The sequence below is a fragment of the Salmo salar genome, chromosome 13, assembly GCF_965601325.2.
Source record: "Salmo salar chromosome 13, fSalSal1, whole genome shotgun sequence".
In the NCBI taxonomy this organism is placed as follows: domain Eukaryota; kingdom Metazoa; phylum Chordata; class Actinopteri; order Salmoniformes; family Salmonidae; genus Salmo; species Salmo salar.
Genome location: NC_138303.1, coordinates 31,873,567 through 31,888,622, shown reverse-complemented (window position 1 = coordinate 31,888,622; position 15,056 = coordinate 31,873,567). Strand labels below are relative to the sequence as shown.

At 40.9% G+C, this 15,056-nt stretch overlaps 1 protein-coding gene across 3 annotated transcripts in view; it reads right to left on the bottom strand.

Moving 5' to 3' along the window:
- Nucleotides 1–15,056, bottom strand: part of spen (spen family transcriptional repressor) — a 51,078-nt gene that overhangs the window by 29,615 nt on the left and 6,407 nt on the right. For all 3 annotated transcript variants that reach the window (XM_014135353.3, XM_014135352.3, XM_014135354.3), the window contains exons 2-3: nucleotides 13,208–13,528; nucleotides 5,898–6,491 (exon numbers count right to left, since the gene is read on the bottom strand). In XM_014135353.3, the coding sequence (XP_013990828.2) occupies nucleotides 5,898–6,491; nucleotides 13,208–13,528 (915 nt within the window). The remainder of the gene's footprint in view (nucleotides 1–5,897; nucleotides 6,492–13,207; nucleotides 13,529–15,056) is intronic.

The window sequence follows — 15,056 nt, the reverse complement described above, 5'->3', positions numbered from 1 at the left end:
TTAGGCCCTTTATCTACTTCCCCAGAGTCAAATGAACTTATGGATACCATTTATATGTCTCTGCATCCAGTATGAAGGAAGTTGGAGGTAGTTTCATGCTAGCAGATACTATAGACTTCCAGTCGTTGTGCTAGCGCTAGTTAGCATTTGCCCTAGCGCTAGTTAGCATTTGCCCTAGCGCTAGTTAGCATTTGCCCTAGCGCTAGTAAGCAACTTCCTTCCATCTGCACAATACACATAAAAATGGTATCCACGAGTTCATCTGACTCTGGGTCAGTAGATAAAGGACCTCATAGCCAAAATCCAGAAGTATCCCTTCAACCCCCCGCGGGACGGTTGAGCTAACATAGGCTAATGTGATTAGCCTGAGGTTGTAAGTAACAAAAACATTTCCCAGGACATATACGTATCTGATATGGGCAGAAAGTTTAAATTCTTGTTAATCTAACTGCACTGTCCAAGTTACAGTAGCTTTTACGGTGAAAAGAATACCATGCTGTTGTTTTAGAGTGCACAATTATGAACTCGAAAATGTATTAATAAACCAAATAGGCACATTTGGGGAGTCTCGATACAACATTTTGAACAGATATGCAATGGTTCATTGGAGCGGCAGGTAGCCTAGTGGTGAGCGTTGGACTAGTAACCGAAAAGTTGCAAGATCGAATCCCCGAGCTGACAAGGTAAAAATCTGTCGTTCTGCCCCTGAACAAGGCAGTTAACCCACTGTTCCTAGCCCGTCATTGAAAATAAGAATTTGTTCTTAATTGACTTGCCTAGTTAAATAAAGATTCAATCAATTTTTTACAAATAAAATAAATCAGTCTAAAACTTTGCACACACTGCTGCCAAAATCAAAATTTCGCCTGAGCTGGAATAATACATTATGGCCTTTCTGTTGCATTTCAAAGGAACAAAGAAATTAAATAAAAAAAACACATGTTTTTTTCTTTGTATTATCTTTTACTAGATCTAAATGTGTTATATTCTCCTATTCATTTTACATTTCCACAAACTTCAACGTGTTTCCTTTCAAATGGTATCAAGGATATGCATAACCTTGCTTCAGGTCCTGAGCTACAGGCAGTTAGACTAGGGTGTGTCATTTTAGGTGAAAATTGAAAAAAAAGGGTCCGATCCTTAGCATAATTGAGAAATAATTAAATGAAGTTGGAATATTTGTGCTATTTTGGCCTCACCCAGGCCTCCTTTAAGACTCTATCATGTTTAATCTGTAAGTGCTACAAAGCACAAGTTGGTGTCATATAAAGCTTTACTGCTTGCTCTGTAATATGAGTAGTATTTTGATTTCCAATTATTTATTTTTTTACACCTTTATTTAACCAGGTAGGCTAGTTGAGAACAAGTTGTCATTTACAACTGCGACCTGGCCAGGAATAAAGCAAAGCAGTTCGACACATACAACAACACAGAGTTACACATGGAATAAACAAAACAGAGTCAATAATACAGTTGAAGAAAATCTATATACAGTGTGTGCAAATGAGGTAAGATAAGGGTAAGATAAGGCAATAAATAGGCCATGGTGGCTAAGTCATTACAATTGACCAATTAGACACTGGAGTGATTGATGTGCAGAAGATGAATGCGCAAGTAGAGATACTGGAGTGCAAAGGAGCAAGACAAATAAATAAATAAATAAATAAATAAATACAGTATGGGGATGCGGTAGTTGGATGGGCTATTTGCAGATGGGCAATGTACAGGTGTAGTGATCTGTGAGCTACTCTGACACCTGGTGCTTAAAGCTAGTGAGGGAGATGAGTCTCCAGCTTCAGTGATTTTTGCAGTTCGTTCCAGTCATTGGCAGCAGAGAACTGGAAAGAAAGGCGGCCAAACGAGGAATTGGCTTTGGGGGTGACTAGTGAGATATACCTGCTGGAGTGCATGCTACGGGTGGGTGCTGCTATGGTGACCAGTGAGCTGAGATAAGGTGGGGCTTTACCTAGCAAAGACTTATAGATGACCTGGAGCCAGTGGGTTTGGCGACGAATATGAAGCAAGGGCCAGCCAACGAGAGCGTACAGGTCGCAGTGGTGGGTAGTATATGGGGCTTTGGTGACAAAACAGATGGCACTGTGATAGACTGCATCCAAGTTGCTGAGTAGAGTGTTGGAGGCTATTTTATAAATGACATCGCCGAAGTCGAGGATCGGTAGGATGGTCAGTTTTATGAGGGTATGTTTTGCAGCATGAGTGAAGGATGCTTTGTTGCAAAATGGGAAGTTGATTCTGGATTCGATTTTGGATTGGAGATGCTTAATGTGAGTCTGGAAGGAGAGTTTACAGTCTAACCAGACACCTAGGTATTTGTAGTTGTCCACATATTAAGTCAGAACGGGCGCGCAGGTGCGGGCAGCTGGACGGGCGCGCAGGTGCGGGCAGCTGACCGGTTGAAGAGCATGCATTTAGTTTTACTTGCATTTAAGAGCAGCTTGAGGCCACGGAAGGGGAGTTGTATGGCATTGAAGCTCGTCTGGAGGTTATTTAGCACAGTGTATACAGAATGGTGTCGTCCGCATAGAGGTGGATCAGAGAATCACCAGCAGCAAGAGCGACATTATTGATGTATACAGAGAAGAGAGTCGGCCCGAGAATTGAACCCTGTGGCACCCCCATAGAGACTGTCAGAGGACTGGACAACAGGCCCTCCGATTTGACACACTGAACTCTATCAGAGAAGTAGTTTGTGAACCAGGTGAGGCAGTCATTTGAGAAACCAAGGCTGTTGAGTCTGCCGATAAGAATGTGGTGATTGACGGAGTTGAAAGCCTTGGCCAGGTCGATGAATACGGCTGCACAGTAATGTCTCTTATCAATGGCGGTTATGATATCGCTTAGGACCTTGAGCGTGGCTGAGGTGCACCCATGACCAGCTCTGAAATCAGATTGCATAGCGGAGAAGGTACAGTGGGATTCGAAATAGTCGGTAATCTGTTTGTTAACTTGGCTTTCGAAGACCTTAGAAAGGCAGGGTAGGATCGATATAGGTCTGTAGCAGTTTGGGTCTAGAGTGTCTCCCCCTTTGAAGAGGGGGATGATCAAAGATTGGAAAGCTGCTGTGGGAATCTCAGACCATACGAAAGAGAGGTTGAACAGGCTAGTAATAGGGGTTACAATAATTGCGTCTGATAATTTTAGAAAGAGAGGGTCCAGATTGTCTAGCCCGGCTGATTTGTAGGGGTCCAGATTTTGCAGCTCTTTCAGAACATTAGCTATCTGGATTTGGGTGAAGGAGAAATGGTGGAGGCTTGGGCAAGTTGCTGTGGGGGGTGCCGGGCAGTTGACCGGGGTAGGGGTAGCCAGGTGGAAAGCATGGCCAGCCGTAGAAAAATGCTTATTAAAATTCTCAATTATAGTGGATTTATCAGTGGTGACTGTTTCCTAGCCTCAGTGCACTGGGCAGCTGGGCGGAGGTAATCTTATTCTCCATGGACTTCAGTGTCCCAGAACTTTTTTTGAGTTTGCACATTTCAATAGCACATTTCTTAAAAATGGATGAATATTGAAAATATACCATTTTGATTTGGGTAATTTTTCTATATATTGTCGAACATAATATACTCTACGCGCATATAAAAGTTTCAGAGTGGGATCTCTTCTACCTTTAAAGTTATGATCCAATTTGAAAGCATTACCAACAGAGTGAATGAAAAAATTGATTCAAAAATTGTCACCCTGTTCTAGTGATTTGCAGGATGTGCAGGTGTAAAAGGAGGGCTGTGATTGTCTACTATGCCAATTTTGGCCCACTCAGGAACGTTGATATGCCATTAGAATATATTATGTAAAAAAAAATATTGAAACAAATTGACAAATAAAATGGTTTAATTTCAATTCAGGTTTTTTATATTAATTCATTAATGTAAGAAAATGGTTATTGAAATCAAAATACTACTCATATTGCAGTATAAGCTGTAACGATTCATATGACACCAACTTTTGCTTTGTAGCTTCTACAGATACCGATGAAGTAATAAAGGAGGCCTTGGTAAGGCCAAAATGGAACAAATATTCCAACTTAAATTAATGTCTCAATTATGCTTTAAGATACAAATGTCAAATATATGTAAACAATCCTTTCTCTAAAGGACCCTTCTATAGATCACATTTTATGAAAATCAAAAAAATGTATGGTTCTGTTCTAGTTTCACGAGGAATCACCCATAACTAAACTCAGCAAAAAATGTCCCTTTATCAGGACCCTGTCTTTCAAAGATAATTAGTAAAAATCCAAATAACTTCACAGATCTTCATTGTAAAGGGGTTAAACACTGTTTCCCATGCTAGTTCAATGAACCATAAACAATTAATAAACATGCACCTGTGGAACGGTCGTTAAGACACTAACAGCTTACAGACTGTAGGCAATTAAGGTCACAGTTATGAAAACTTAGGACACTAAAGAAGCCTTTCTATTGACTCTGAAAAGACCAAAAGAAAGATGCCCAGGGTCCCTGCTCATCAGCGTGAATGTGCCTTAGGCATGCTGCAAGGAGGCATGAGGACTGCAGATGCGGCCAGGGCAATAAATTGCAAAGTTCGTACTGTGAGACGCCTAAGACAGCACTACAGGGAGACAGGATGGACAGCTGATCGTCCTCACAGTGGCAGACCATGCATAACAACACCTGCACAGGATCGGTACATCCGAGCATCAAACCTGCGGGACAGGTACAGGATGGCAACAACTGCCCGAGTTACACCAGGAACGTACAATCTCTCCATCAGTGCTCAGACTGTCCGCAATAGGCTGAGAGAGGCTGGACTAAGGGTTTGTAGGCATGTTGTAAGACAGGTCCTCACCAGACATCACCGGCAACAATGTCGCCTATAGGCACAAACCCACCGTCGCTGGACCAGACAGAACTAGAAAAAAGTGCTCTTTACTGACAAGTCACGGTTCTCTCTCACCAGGGGTGATGGTCGGATTCGCGTTTATCGTCGAAGAAATTAGCGTTACACCGAGGCCTGTACTCTGGAGCGGGATCGATTTGGAGGTGGAGGGTCCGTCATGGTCTGGGGCGGTGTGTCACAGCATCATCGTACTGACCTTGTTGTCATTGCAGGCAATCTCAACGCTGTGCGTTACAGGGAAGACATCCTCCTCCCTCATGTGGTACCCTTCCTGCAGGCTCATCCTGACATGACCCTCCAGCATGACAATGCCACCAGCCATACTGCTCGTTCTGTGCGTGATTTCCTGCAAGACAGGAATGGCAGTGTTCTGCCATGGCCAGCGAAGATCTCAATCCCATTGAGCACGTCTGGGACCTGTTGGATTGGAGGGTAAGGGCTAGGGCTATTCCCCCTAGAAATGTCTGGGAACTTGCAGGTGCCTTGGTGGAAGAGTGGGGTAACATCTCACAGCAAGAACTGGAAAATCTGGTGCAGTCCATGAGGTGGAGATGCACTGCAGTACTTAATGCAACTGGTGGCCACACCAGATACTGACTGTTACTTTTGATTTTGACCCCCCCTTTGTTCCCGGGACACCTTATTCCATTTCTGTTAGTCACATGTCTGTGGAAGTTGTTCAGTTTAATGTCTCAGTTGTTGAAACTTGTTATGGTCATACAAATATTTACACATGTTAAGTTTGCTGAAAATAAATGCAGTTGACAGTGAAAGCACGTTTCTTTATTTTGCTGAGTTTAGGTTGCATTTTGAGGTTAACATAACTTTGAATGTGGGTGGCTGAGTACTACATTTGGGTGGCTAACTATGCTTCTTGTTTAAGAATTGTATTTATTTATTATTTCATTGAGCAAGTTGTACTCTGAGTAAAGCAGAAAGATGGGCACAGAGACACCATGTGATAACTGCAGGGGACAGAATGCATGAAAGTGAAACTAATGAGCACTTGCTCTACCTACCTGCCACTGGTGCTGCTGCTGGTACTGCTGACTGAGTCGGAACTGGAGGAACGGCTGCGAGAGCCAGAGCCACTGTGGGAGCAGGGAGGCCGGGATGCCTGAGTCAACAACCTTTGTGGAGAGGGGTTACGTGAATGTGTAGAGTGTGGAGATCGGCTGCGACTGTCGTGGTAAGACCGATCTCTACGCCGACCTCCCTCTTCTTGGTACAAATCCCTGTGAACTACGCTGGCTAGTATAAATGGTTCTCTGGCACGAGGCTCATATCGAGGCTCTGGTGTATCAAAGTGGCTCGGGCTCCGGCTATGTGAACGATAGTATCCCACACCAACCGATGAAGGTCCTCCACTTCCTCCAGCCACAGCCCCTCCACCTGTTCCACTGACGCCAGCACCTACAACCCCTCCACCGATCCCTGCAGAGACAGCCCCACCACCTCCACAGGCAGCTCCAGTCCCCGAGTTAAGCGTTCTCTCCCTGGTATCTCGGTAATAGTCTGTGTCGTAGTGACGCTGCCGGTCAAAGCTGCTGCTAGCACGCTCGTGATGACCATAGGAACTGTGATCATATGCTCGATCCCGACTTTCAGCAGTCCTGAGTAACAGGGATAGGGACGGAAGGAGAAAATGGCGAAAGAGAGAGAGAGAGAGAGAGAGAGAGAGAGAGAGAGAGAGAGATACACATTATGATTTAGGTTATCAAATAACTAAGACAGCAGTCAAGTTGAGTGTTCAAATGGGGCTTCTGTTTGAAACGGTATACAGTAAACATTTCAATTGACATATCATACTTTACATTAGCAAGATATTTAGTTTAAAATATTTTGTAAAATGTTCTAATGAATTCATATCGCTCATTATTTGTTGCAGAATTTGTCACCTATATTTGTCTAGATACTTTCAGATTATCTAAATGAAAATGTTTAACTGCTACTAACTAGGCAACTTATATCAAATCTTTCAGTTGTTTGAATTTTATTCTAGTATTTTGATGAACATCCAAATCTTCTCAATTGGAAAATGTATTGAAAACGGGTAAGAACCTAAATAAAAAGGAGTAGATATTTTAGACACCATATTACATGTACTCGACTGAAAAGCAGAAAAAATAAATTAGTTGATATATTTTTATGACTCATAATATAGAGCACACCCTGATCTGGAAAAACAAGAGTCTGGGGCCTTTACAATTGATTTAATGCTAAAAACCTAAACGCAAAAAAATATATACACTACCGTTCAAAAGTTTGGGGTCACTTAGAAATTAAGGAAATTACATTTTTGTCCATTAAAATAACATAAAATATCAGAAATACAGTGTTGACATTGTTAACGGTGTAAATGACTATTGTAGCTGGAAACGGCAGATTTTTTTATGGAATATCTACATAGGCGTACAGAGGCCCATTATCAGCAACCATCACTCATGTGTTCCAATAGCATGTTGTGTTAGACTTTTAAAATGATAATCTTGGATTAGCTAATTGATCATTAGAAAACCCTTTTCCAATTATGTTAGCACTGCTGAAAACTCTTCTTCTGATTAAAGAAGCAATAAAACGGGCCTTCTTTTCACTTGAGTATCTGGAGCATCAGCATTTGTGGGTTCGATTTTAGGCTCAAAATGGCCAGAAACAAAGACCTCATCTGAAACTCGTCAGTCTATTCTTGTTCTGAGAAATTAAGGCTATTCCATGCGAAACATTGCCAAGAAACTGAAGATCTCGTACAATGCTGAGTACTTCTCCTTTCACAGAACCACGCAAACTGGCTCTAACCAGAATAGAAAGAGGAGTGGGAGGCCCCGGTGCACAACCGAGCAAGAGGACAAGTACATTAGTGTGTCTAGTTTGAGAAACAGACGGCGCACAAGTCCTCAACTGGCAACATCATTAAATTGTACCCGCAAAACACCAGTCTCAATGTCAACAGTGAAGAGGCGACTCCAGGATGCTAGCCTTCTAGGCAGAGTTGCAAAGAAAAAGGCATATCTCAGACTGGCCAATAAAAAGAAAAGACAAAGATGGGCAAAAGAACACAGACAAGGGACAGACGAATCTAAGTTTGAGGTGTTCGGATCACAAAGAACATTTGTGAGACGCAGAAAAAAATGAAGATGCTGGAGGAGTGCTTGACGCCATCTGTCGAGCATGGTGGAGGCAATGTGATGGTCTGGGGGTGATTTGGTGGTGGTAAAGTGGGAGATTTGTACAGGGTAAGAGGGATCTTGAAGAAGGCTATCACTCCATTTTGCAATGCCATGCCATACCCTGTGGACGTTGCTTAATTGAAGCCAATTTCATCCTACAACAGAACAATGACCCAAAGCACAACTCCAAACTACGCAAGAACTATTTAGGGAAGAAGCAGTTAGCTGGTATTCTGTCTATAATGGAGTGGCCAGCACAGTCACCAGATCTCAACCCTACTGAGCCGTTGTGGAAGCAGCTTGACCGTATGGTACGCAACTAGTGCCCATCAAGCCAATCCAACTTGTGGAAGGTACTTCAGGAAGCATGGGGTGAAATCTCTTCAGATTACCTCAACAAATCAACAACTAGAATGCCAAAGGTCTGTAAGGCTGTAATTGATGCAAATGGAGGATTCTTTGATGAAAGCTCAATAATAATAATAATAATAATAATAATAATAATAATAATAATAATAATCTACTGAGCTTGCCATTAGGGATGTCCAGAATAAGATTTTGATATTATGATAACTGTGTATTTGCGATTATTTTTAGGGTTTTTACTGTATTGTGCAAATAAGATCATAATGTTATTGCGCAACTAGTTATTTTAGCTTTTAGGGAATTGCGCAGCGGTAGCTGCTAGCTAGAAAGATACTGCATGGATCCATATTTAATTACTGGAATCATTACAAAAATGCAGCAGTTTCTAAGGATTATCCTGCAACATAACTTGCTATCTAAACTACAAAAATCACTAGACCTCCTAACTGGTAGTTTGTCAAGGTGCGAGAGCCTTCATCTGTCAGAATGCCTAAAACAGTACAAACACCATTCCAATTTTAAAGATTTTATGTACACTGAAATTGAATCATATGCTCTGCTAATGAATACAATTATACTAATTTATGTTCTTATAGCAGGTACACCACCACTTCAATAAAGAGGCAGTTGGGGTCTATCAAAAATGTGAGAGTTAACAAGGTGGTGAATTATCAACAAATATTAGAATTAAGGGGGAGGAATAAATAAAAAGTCATGCCTACTTAAAAATTGAACACAAAACAGGTCATCTCCACTGAGATTACAATGTAAGAATCACACTAACATGCTGACCAGACCCCGCGCATGTTGATTTTGTCCACCCACACCAGACAACGATCAGGACACGCAGGTTGAATTATCAAAACGAACTCTGAACCAAGTATATTAATTTGGGGACAAGTCGAAAAGCATTTAGCTAGCTAACTTGCTGTTGCTAGATAATTTGTCCTGGGATATAAACATTGGGTTGTTATTTTACCTGAAATGCACAAGGTCCTCTACACCAACAATTAATCCACAAATAAAAGGGTAAACAGAGTTTGTTTCTAGTAATCTCTCCTCCTTCAGAATTCTTCTTCTTTGGTCTTTATATGGAGGTTGGCAACCAACTTTAAGGTGCATTACCACCACCAACTGGACTGGAGTTGGGACCTCAGCTTATCTTTCAAATCATCAGTGTGGATATTTGCTCCTAAAAACCAATGAGGAGATGGGAGAAGCAGGACTTGCAGCGCGTCACAAATAGAAGCAAGTTCTTTTCAGTGCCTGGCTGTGCAAACACTTGCTGACGCGCCCGAGCAGTGCAATGATTGAATAACATGTATGTGTACATTTATTTTGTAATGCTCGCGCACGTGACACGAGTGGTGTGGCCAGCATATTTGATGATTAGTTCACCTTTTCATACGTATGAGATGAATCAGACTTATTGAAATGCAGTTTAGAAGGTGCTGGATCTAACTTCGGTAACACTTTATACAGCCTGGTTTAAGATGGTACCTTTAAAAAAACTGGGGTAACAATGGATACTGTCTTTCTAGTACTTTCTGCACCTGAAGGAATGAAACAATTGGTAACTGCCTGGTACATAGTGACACTTAAGTCTATGAATCTCAAAGAAACCAAATTATAACTACTATACAATTTAAAATGTAATTTAAAATAACTACCTGTTACATAAGCCATCTGTAAAATAAACCTTTACCATAACTTCCTTTCTGAATACAGTGATGAGTATGATGGAAGTTTAATGATAAGTTTCAAAACCACACCTATTGTAGGGCCCTATAAAATCTGTTTTATTTATTGCGTAATTCTATAGATTTTTTTCCCAAATTCCATTTAGTTTTTTCAGGTTCTCTCTCTAGAAATCACTTTAATAGAATAATAACAAAATTGGATGTTCTAAGTCCACAACAACGCTCAAACGACATCAGGAGGCCACTTTTGAGGTCTGGGAAAAATCTAAGAAATGTACATTTTTTGGGTGTAGATACCCTTTAATTCAAGTCTGCACCAGCAAGAGACTTGTTTGGTTTGTGGTGTTTCTGTAGTGCACGTTATTACGGAGTTTGCTAAAAAGCAAAAAAAGATTGCCACGTGATTGATGCAAATAATCATGTAATTCTACCAGGAAGGCATAGGCTACTTTGTAGTTAACATTTAATTGAGAAGGTTTTTTGGAAAGCTTTTCCATCTACCAGAAGATGGTTATCATTAGCATCATCCCTAACAACTACACAAAGTGGTAAACAAACAGACAGGGGCATTCCCGCTTTGCCTCTTCAGAAAGTTTAAGGAAAATACAAATCACTGAAGCATTTTGTCCATGTCTTGTGATAATCTTGGGCAAAGCATGCTAGCAGATACCCATAGACTTCCAGTCATTGGGCTAACGCTAGTTAGCATTGGCTCGCAAAACTACCTCTAACTTCCGTCACACTGGACACGGAGACATAAAAATGGTATGCACAAGTTCATCTGTTCCTGGAGATATCCTACTCTTTGGCTCAGAAGAAAAAGGTTCAGCCACTGACAAAATGAGAGACTTTGCCATAGCCTTCTAAACATTGTCATAAACCCTTTAGTCATGACAAATCTGACAGTGAAATGTAATATACAGTAGCAATTCAAATTAGGTTGAATCTAATCTTATTTTTGTTTACTAACAACTATTAAATCTGATGTAATTGTTCATGGTTTAAAAAAAACATTCCCGAGGTGCATCCCTCTTTTAAGATTATTTGGCCTGTGTAAATTTTTCACTCTGATTTCACTTAATGTGAAAAATACCTAAGTAACAAGGTACTATTGACTAGGAGCTGGGAAGTGGGTCGAGTAGGTTCAGGTTGAAGGGCACAGCCGGGAAAAGGTACATAATCTGCAAACAACAACAAGCAATTAAACAGTCTGTTTAACAGCCATTTATGTTAGTAGGAAATATGGAGAGAGACAGGGGTTCAAACTAGGGGTTAGAGAGAACAGCTAAAATACACAAGGCAGGACATACCAACCTTTTGAGACAGCGGTAACCCGACCTACAATTCCAAATACAATCTAGGGAGACAGAACTTTCTGAGCAAAAAGGAAAACTGTAGGGTTGGTATAAAAAATGATATTAAAAAATATAATATATTCCGGGCAGGTTTATGTTCAAAATAGTCATCCTCATCAGTATGGCGGGAATCATCACTTGCTTTGAGGGGCTGGAATATCAACTAATCCAAAAATCTAATCCAATTGTAACAAGATTTTGCTGTGGTGGAAAATAGTCAAAGGAAGTCAGACTAAACTATTCTTTCAAAAATGGTTACATAAAACGTAACGGATCAATTTTTAAATGTTCATGGAAAATAGGCAACATAGTCCAGTCAAATCGATAAATTATATCCAATTGTCCAGCTTCTGTAAACAGTGCTCTATTGATTCCCCACGAGTAATGAGTCTGGAGCATCATGGCACACAACTAGTGGGGGAAAAAAGTATTTAATCTTTAATAGTCCGCCACATTCTGTGTGCAAAATTGAGCAATTGTCCAACTAGATCCATTGAAGCAAAAATGCTGGTAATAACAAAGTTTATTTGTCAGTAGTAATCCATGTCTTAAACTCCATGATTCTCCCTCATAGGTACAGTTGCCTAAAAGGCAGTAGGCTAATTTGATGTTGACAGGATGTTGTCTTTTCTGATTCTGAGAATAATTGTATCCAAGGATGGACAGATGTAGTTCCACATTCAGAAGGGAGGTAATCCACTGACAGAAGGCAGGTATCTCCACTGACATCCAGTACCATGTTCTTCAGCCCCATATTTCCATGTAATTGTATTGATTTGTATGATTCCAAAATAATCCAATCCTCTATTACGTGATTCTGTTTAATGCTTCCCCTACATCCATTGGACAGTCTCACTCTTTCAAGAGCAAAAATATAACAAATTATTTGAACCACCAACAAAAATTTGTTTGGATAAAAAAAAGTGTATAATTTGCTCACCCTTTCTGTCGTTTCTCTACAAAGTTGATCAACAGTTGAGGTCTCCCAGCATTTAATTGTTAAACCCTGATATCAAACAATCCCATCACAAAACCGGAAAACCCATACCTTTATCGAATGATAGAATATCCTTTCGTGATTGGCCAGTTTTAATCCAATAGGGGAATACATATCCGCTTTAGGTTATCCACATGACTCCGGACCACAAGGAAAGTGCTGCACTTGAAAACATCACTGGAAGGGTTGCAGAATGATCGAGAACCCAATTTCTATTAATCCAAAAACTAGTTAATGCGTCTTAAAATGCTTAACTATGTATTCTTGGTTGTTATACGAAAATAGGGTGACCCATTAATCCAGCAAGGAGGGCACGGTACTCCAGATCCTGGAGATCCCAGGGAAGGCCGCTGGAACAAACTCTCTCCAGCATCCATTAATCCCAGGAATGTTACGATATCCAATATGCCCCGTACTCTCCGCAAATGGGATATCCACCTCACGGAATGTGTAAGCTCACAAAGATAATCCCCAACAGCCAATACGCTATTTACCACACACATAGAAGTACAATTGTGTGCATAATGTACATACATGCTCATTTACAGTATAGCTTGGTGTCTACCATATCAATCCATGAGCGATGGCAATGCTCTGAGGACTTTAGAAGGGGTGCCTACAGATTTATTCCTGCTTATGAACCTCTAACTCCCAAACAAGTAAATCAATAGATGGAAAAATGCTTGGGGGTGAGTTATCAGAAACCAAGTTCCCCCTGCCTTCAGAGAAACTTTGTCCACTTACCCGTCTAGTCTGCGTTCATAGCGTCCCTCTCTGCTGTGGAGAGATGCAGGGGGCCCATACACCGGGCTCCCTGCCGCCCTTATGAACCCTGAAACATCCCGTCCACGAGAGCCTAAGGACAGGCTATCGTCCAGCCCTCTCACAGCACTAGGGATTGTGCCTGGCTCATTGTAATCAGTGCGCAGGTCTCTGTCCCCCATCTTGTTGATAGAATTATGTGCCTTCTGAGCACTTTTAATGTCCACAAAATCCACAAAGGCTGCGACTCCACCTTCTGACCCCCGCTTTGGAAGGACCTTGACACTCTCCACCCGTCCATATCTAGGGAGGAAATGGAGAATGAAAAGAAAACTGTTTATTTATTGATTTAAGTTGTATACCAATTGGAATGTTTTATTGGAAATGGAAACAAGTCAATAGGTAAAGTAGACCTATGCATTTTATAAAATTGAGTCAAGGTGTGTATGTGCGTGCAAGGGGGGGTCCACAAAGGGGTGTCCTTACAAAATATTTATTAGGCCACTGTCATTTCCCAACCTCACCAGGCAACAGTAACCAAGCAACTACAAATCTTGGCACATAGCACGATACACAGGTAACTGCCAAAATAAAGGAAACACCAACATAAAGTGTCTAAATAGGATGTTGGGCCACCACGAGCCACCAGCTTCAATGTGCCTTGGCATAGATTTTACAAGTGTCTGCCACTCTATTGGAGGGATGCGACAACATTCTTCCATTAGAAATTCCATCACTTGGTATTTTGTTGATGGTGGTGGAAAACAGTCTCAGGCACCACTCCAGAATCTCCCATAAGTGTTCATTTGCTTTGAGATCTGGTGACAAACACGCATAGTTTAAACAAGACCCTCTTTCAAAGTCACTGAGATGTTTTCTAGCCATGGTAGCCAAAGTAATGGGCAACTGGTCATTTTTATACATGACCTTAAGCATGATGGTATGTTAATTGCTTAAGGACATTTCCATCTAAAACACTTCTAAAACTCTTTCCACAGAGGGCCGAGTGTCTGCGGGTTTCCACTCCTCCCTTGTACTTGATTGATGAAATAAGGTCACTAACTAGTAAGGAACTTCCCTAACCTGGTTGTCTAGGTCTTAATTGAAAGGAAAACCCCAAAACCCGCAGACACTAGACCCTCCATGGAATGAGTTTGACCCATGAGCACTAACATGTGAAGTTCATAGGAGAATGTCAAATGAAAGCTAAGAGTATGTTTAAAATATATATATAATTTGTTATATAACAACCATTTTCCATCCTAATAATTAGGTATAAGCAACAGCTTTGATTTCTGGTCAAACAAGATGGAAAAGGGGTCTTAGACAACACCTACCAGAAAAAGTCTCAAGGTATTAGAAATATATCAAAACACAAATGTTGAAGACCCCTGAGAACTAATATCAACACTTCTATTTAGTTTTAGAAATGATTTGCCTTCTGTAAGTTTAAGAAACATCGCCTTGTGCACATATCTTTAAGATATTTTCTAATTTCTCTCCCTCATAAGGGAGGATAATGAAAGTTCATAGAAGCAACAAGTAAAGGTAGACCTGCCAATTAGTTACTGATTTTACTGATATCAAGTTTATGAATTATTAAGTGATTAAAACTCGGAATTGTTACCAAATCAGTAACGGGATTACTGCAATTGAATTGGCTACAATGGGAAATCATAGTAGAGACAAACCACAGTTGGGTCACCTGCTACTGTCCTCCCTTCCACTGACATACTGTTATGTTCAGCTCATAACTGTTTTGTTTCTCTTTCTGTCGTCTGGTGGTCAAAGCAAGACTGAAAACAGTCTGGACAACCTCTCCCTCTCTGCC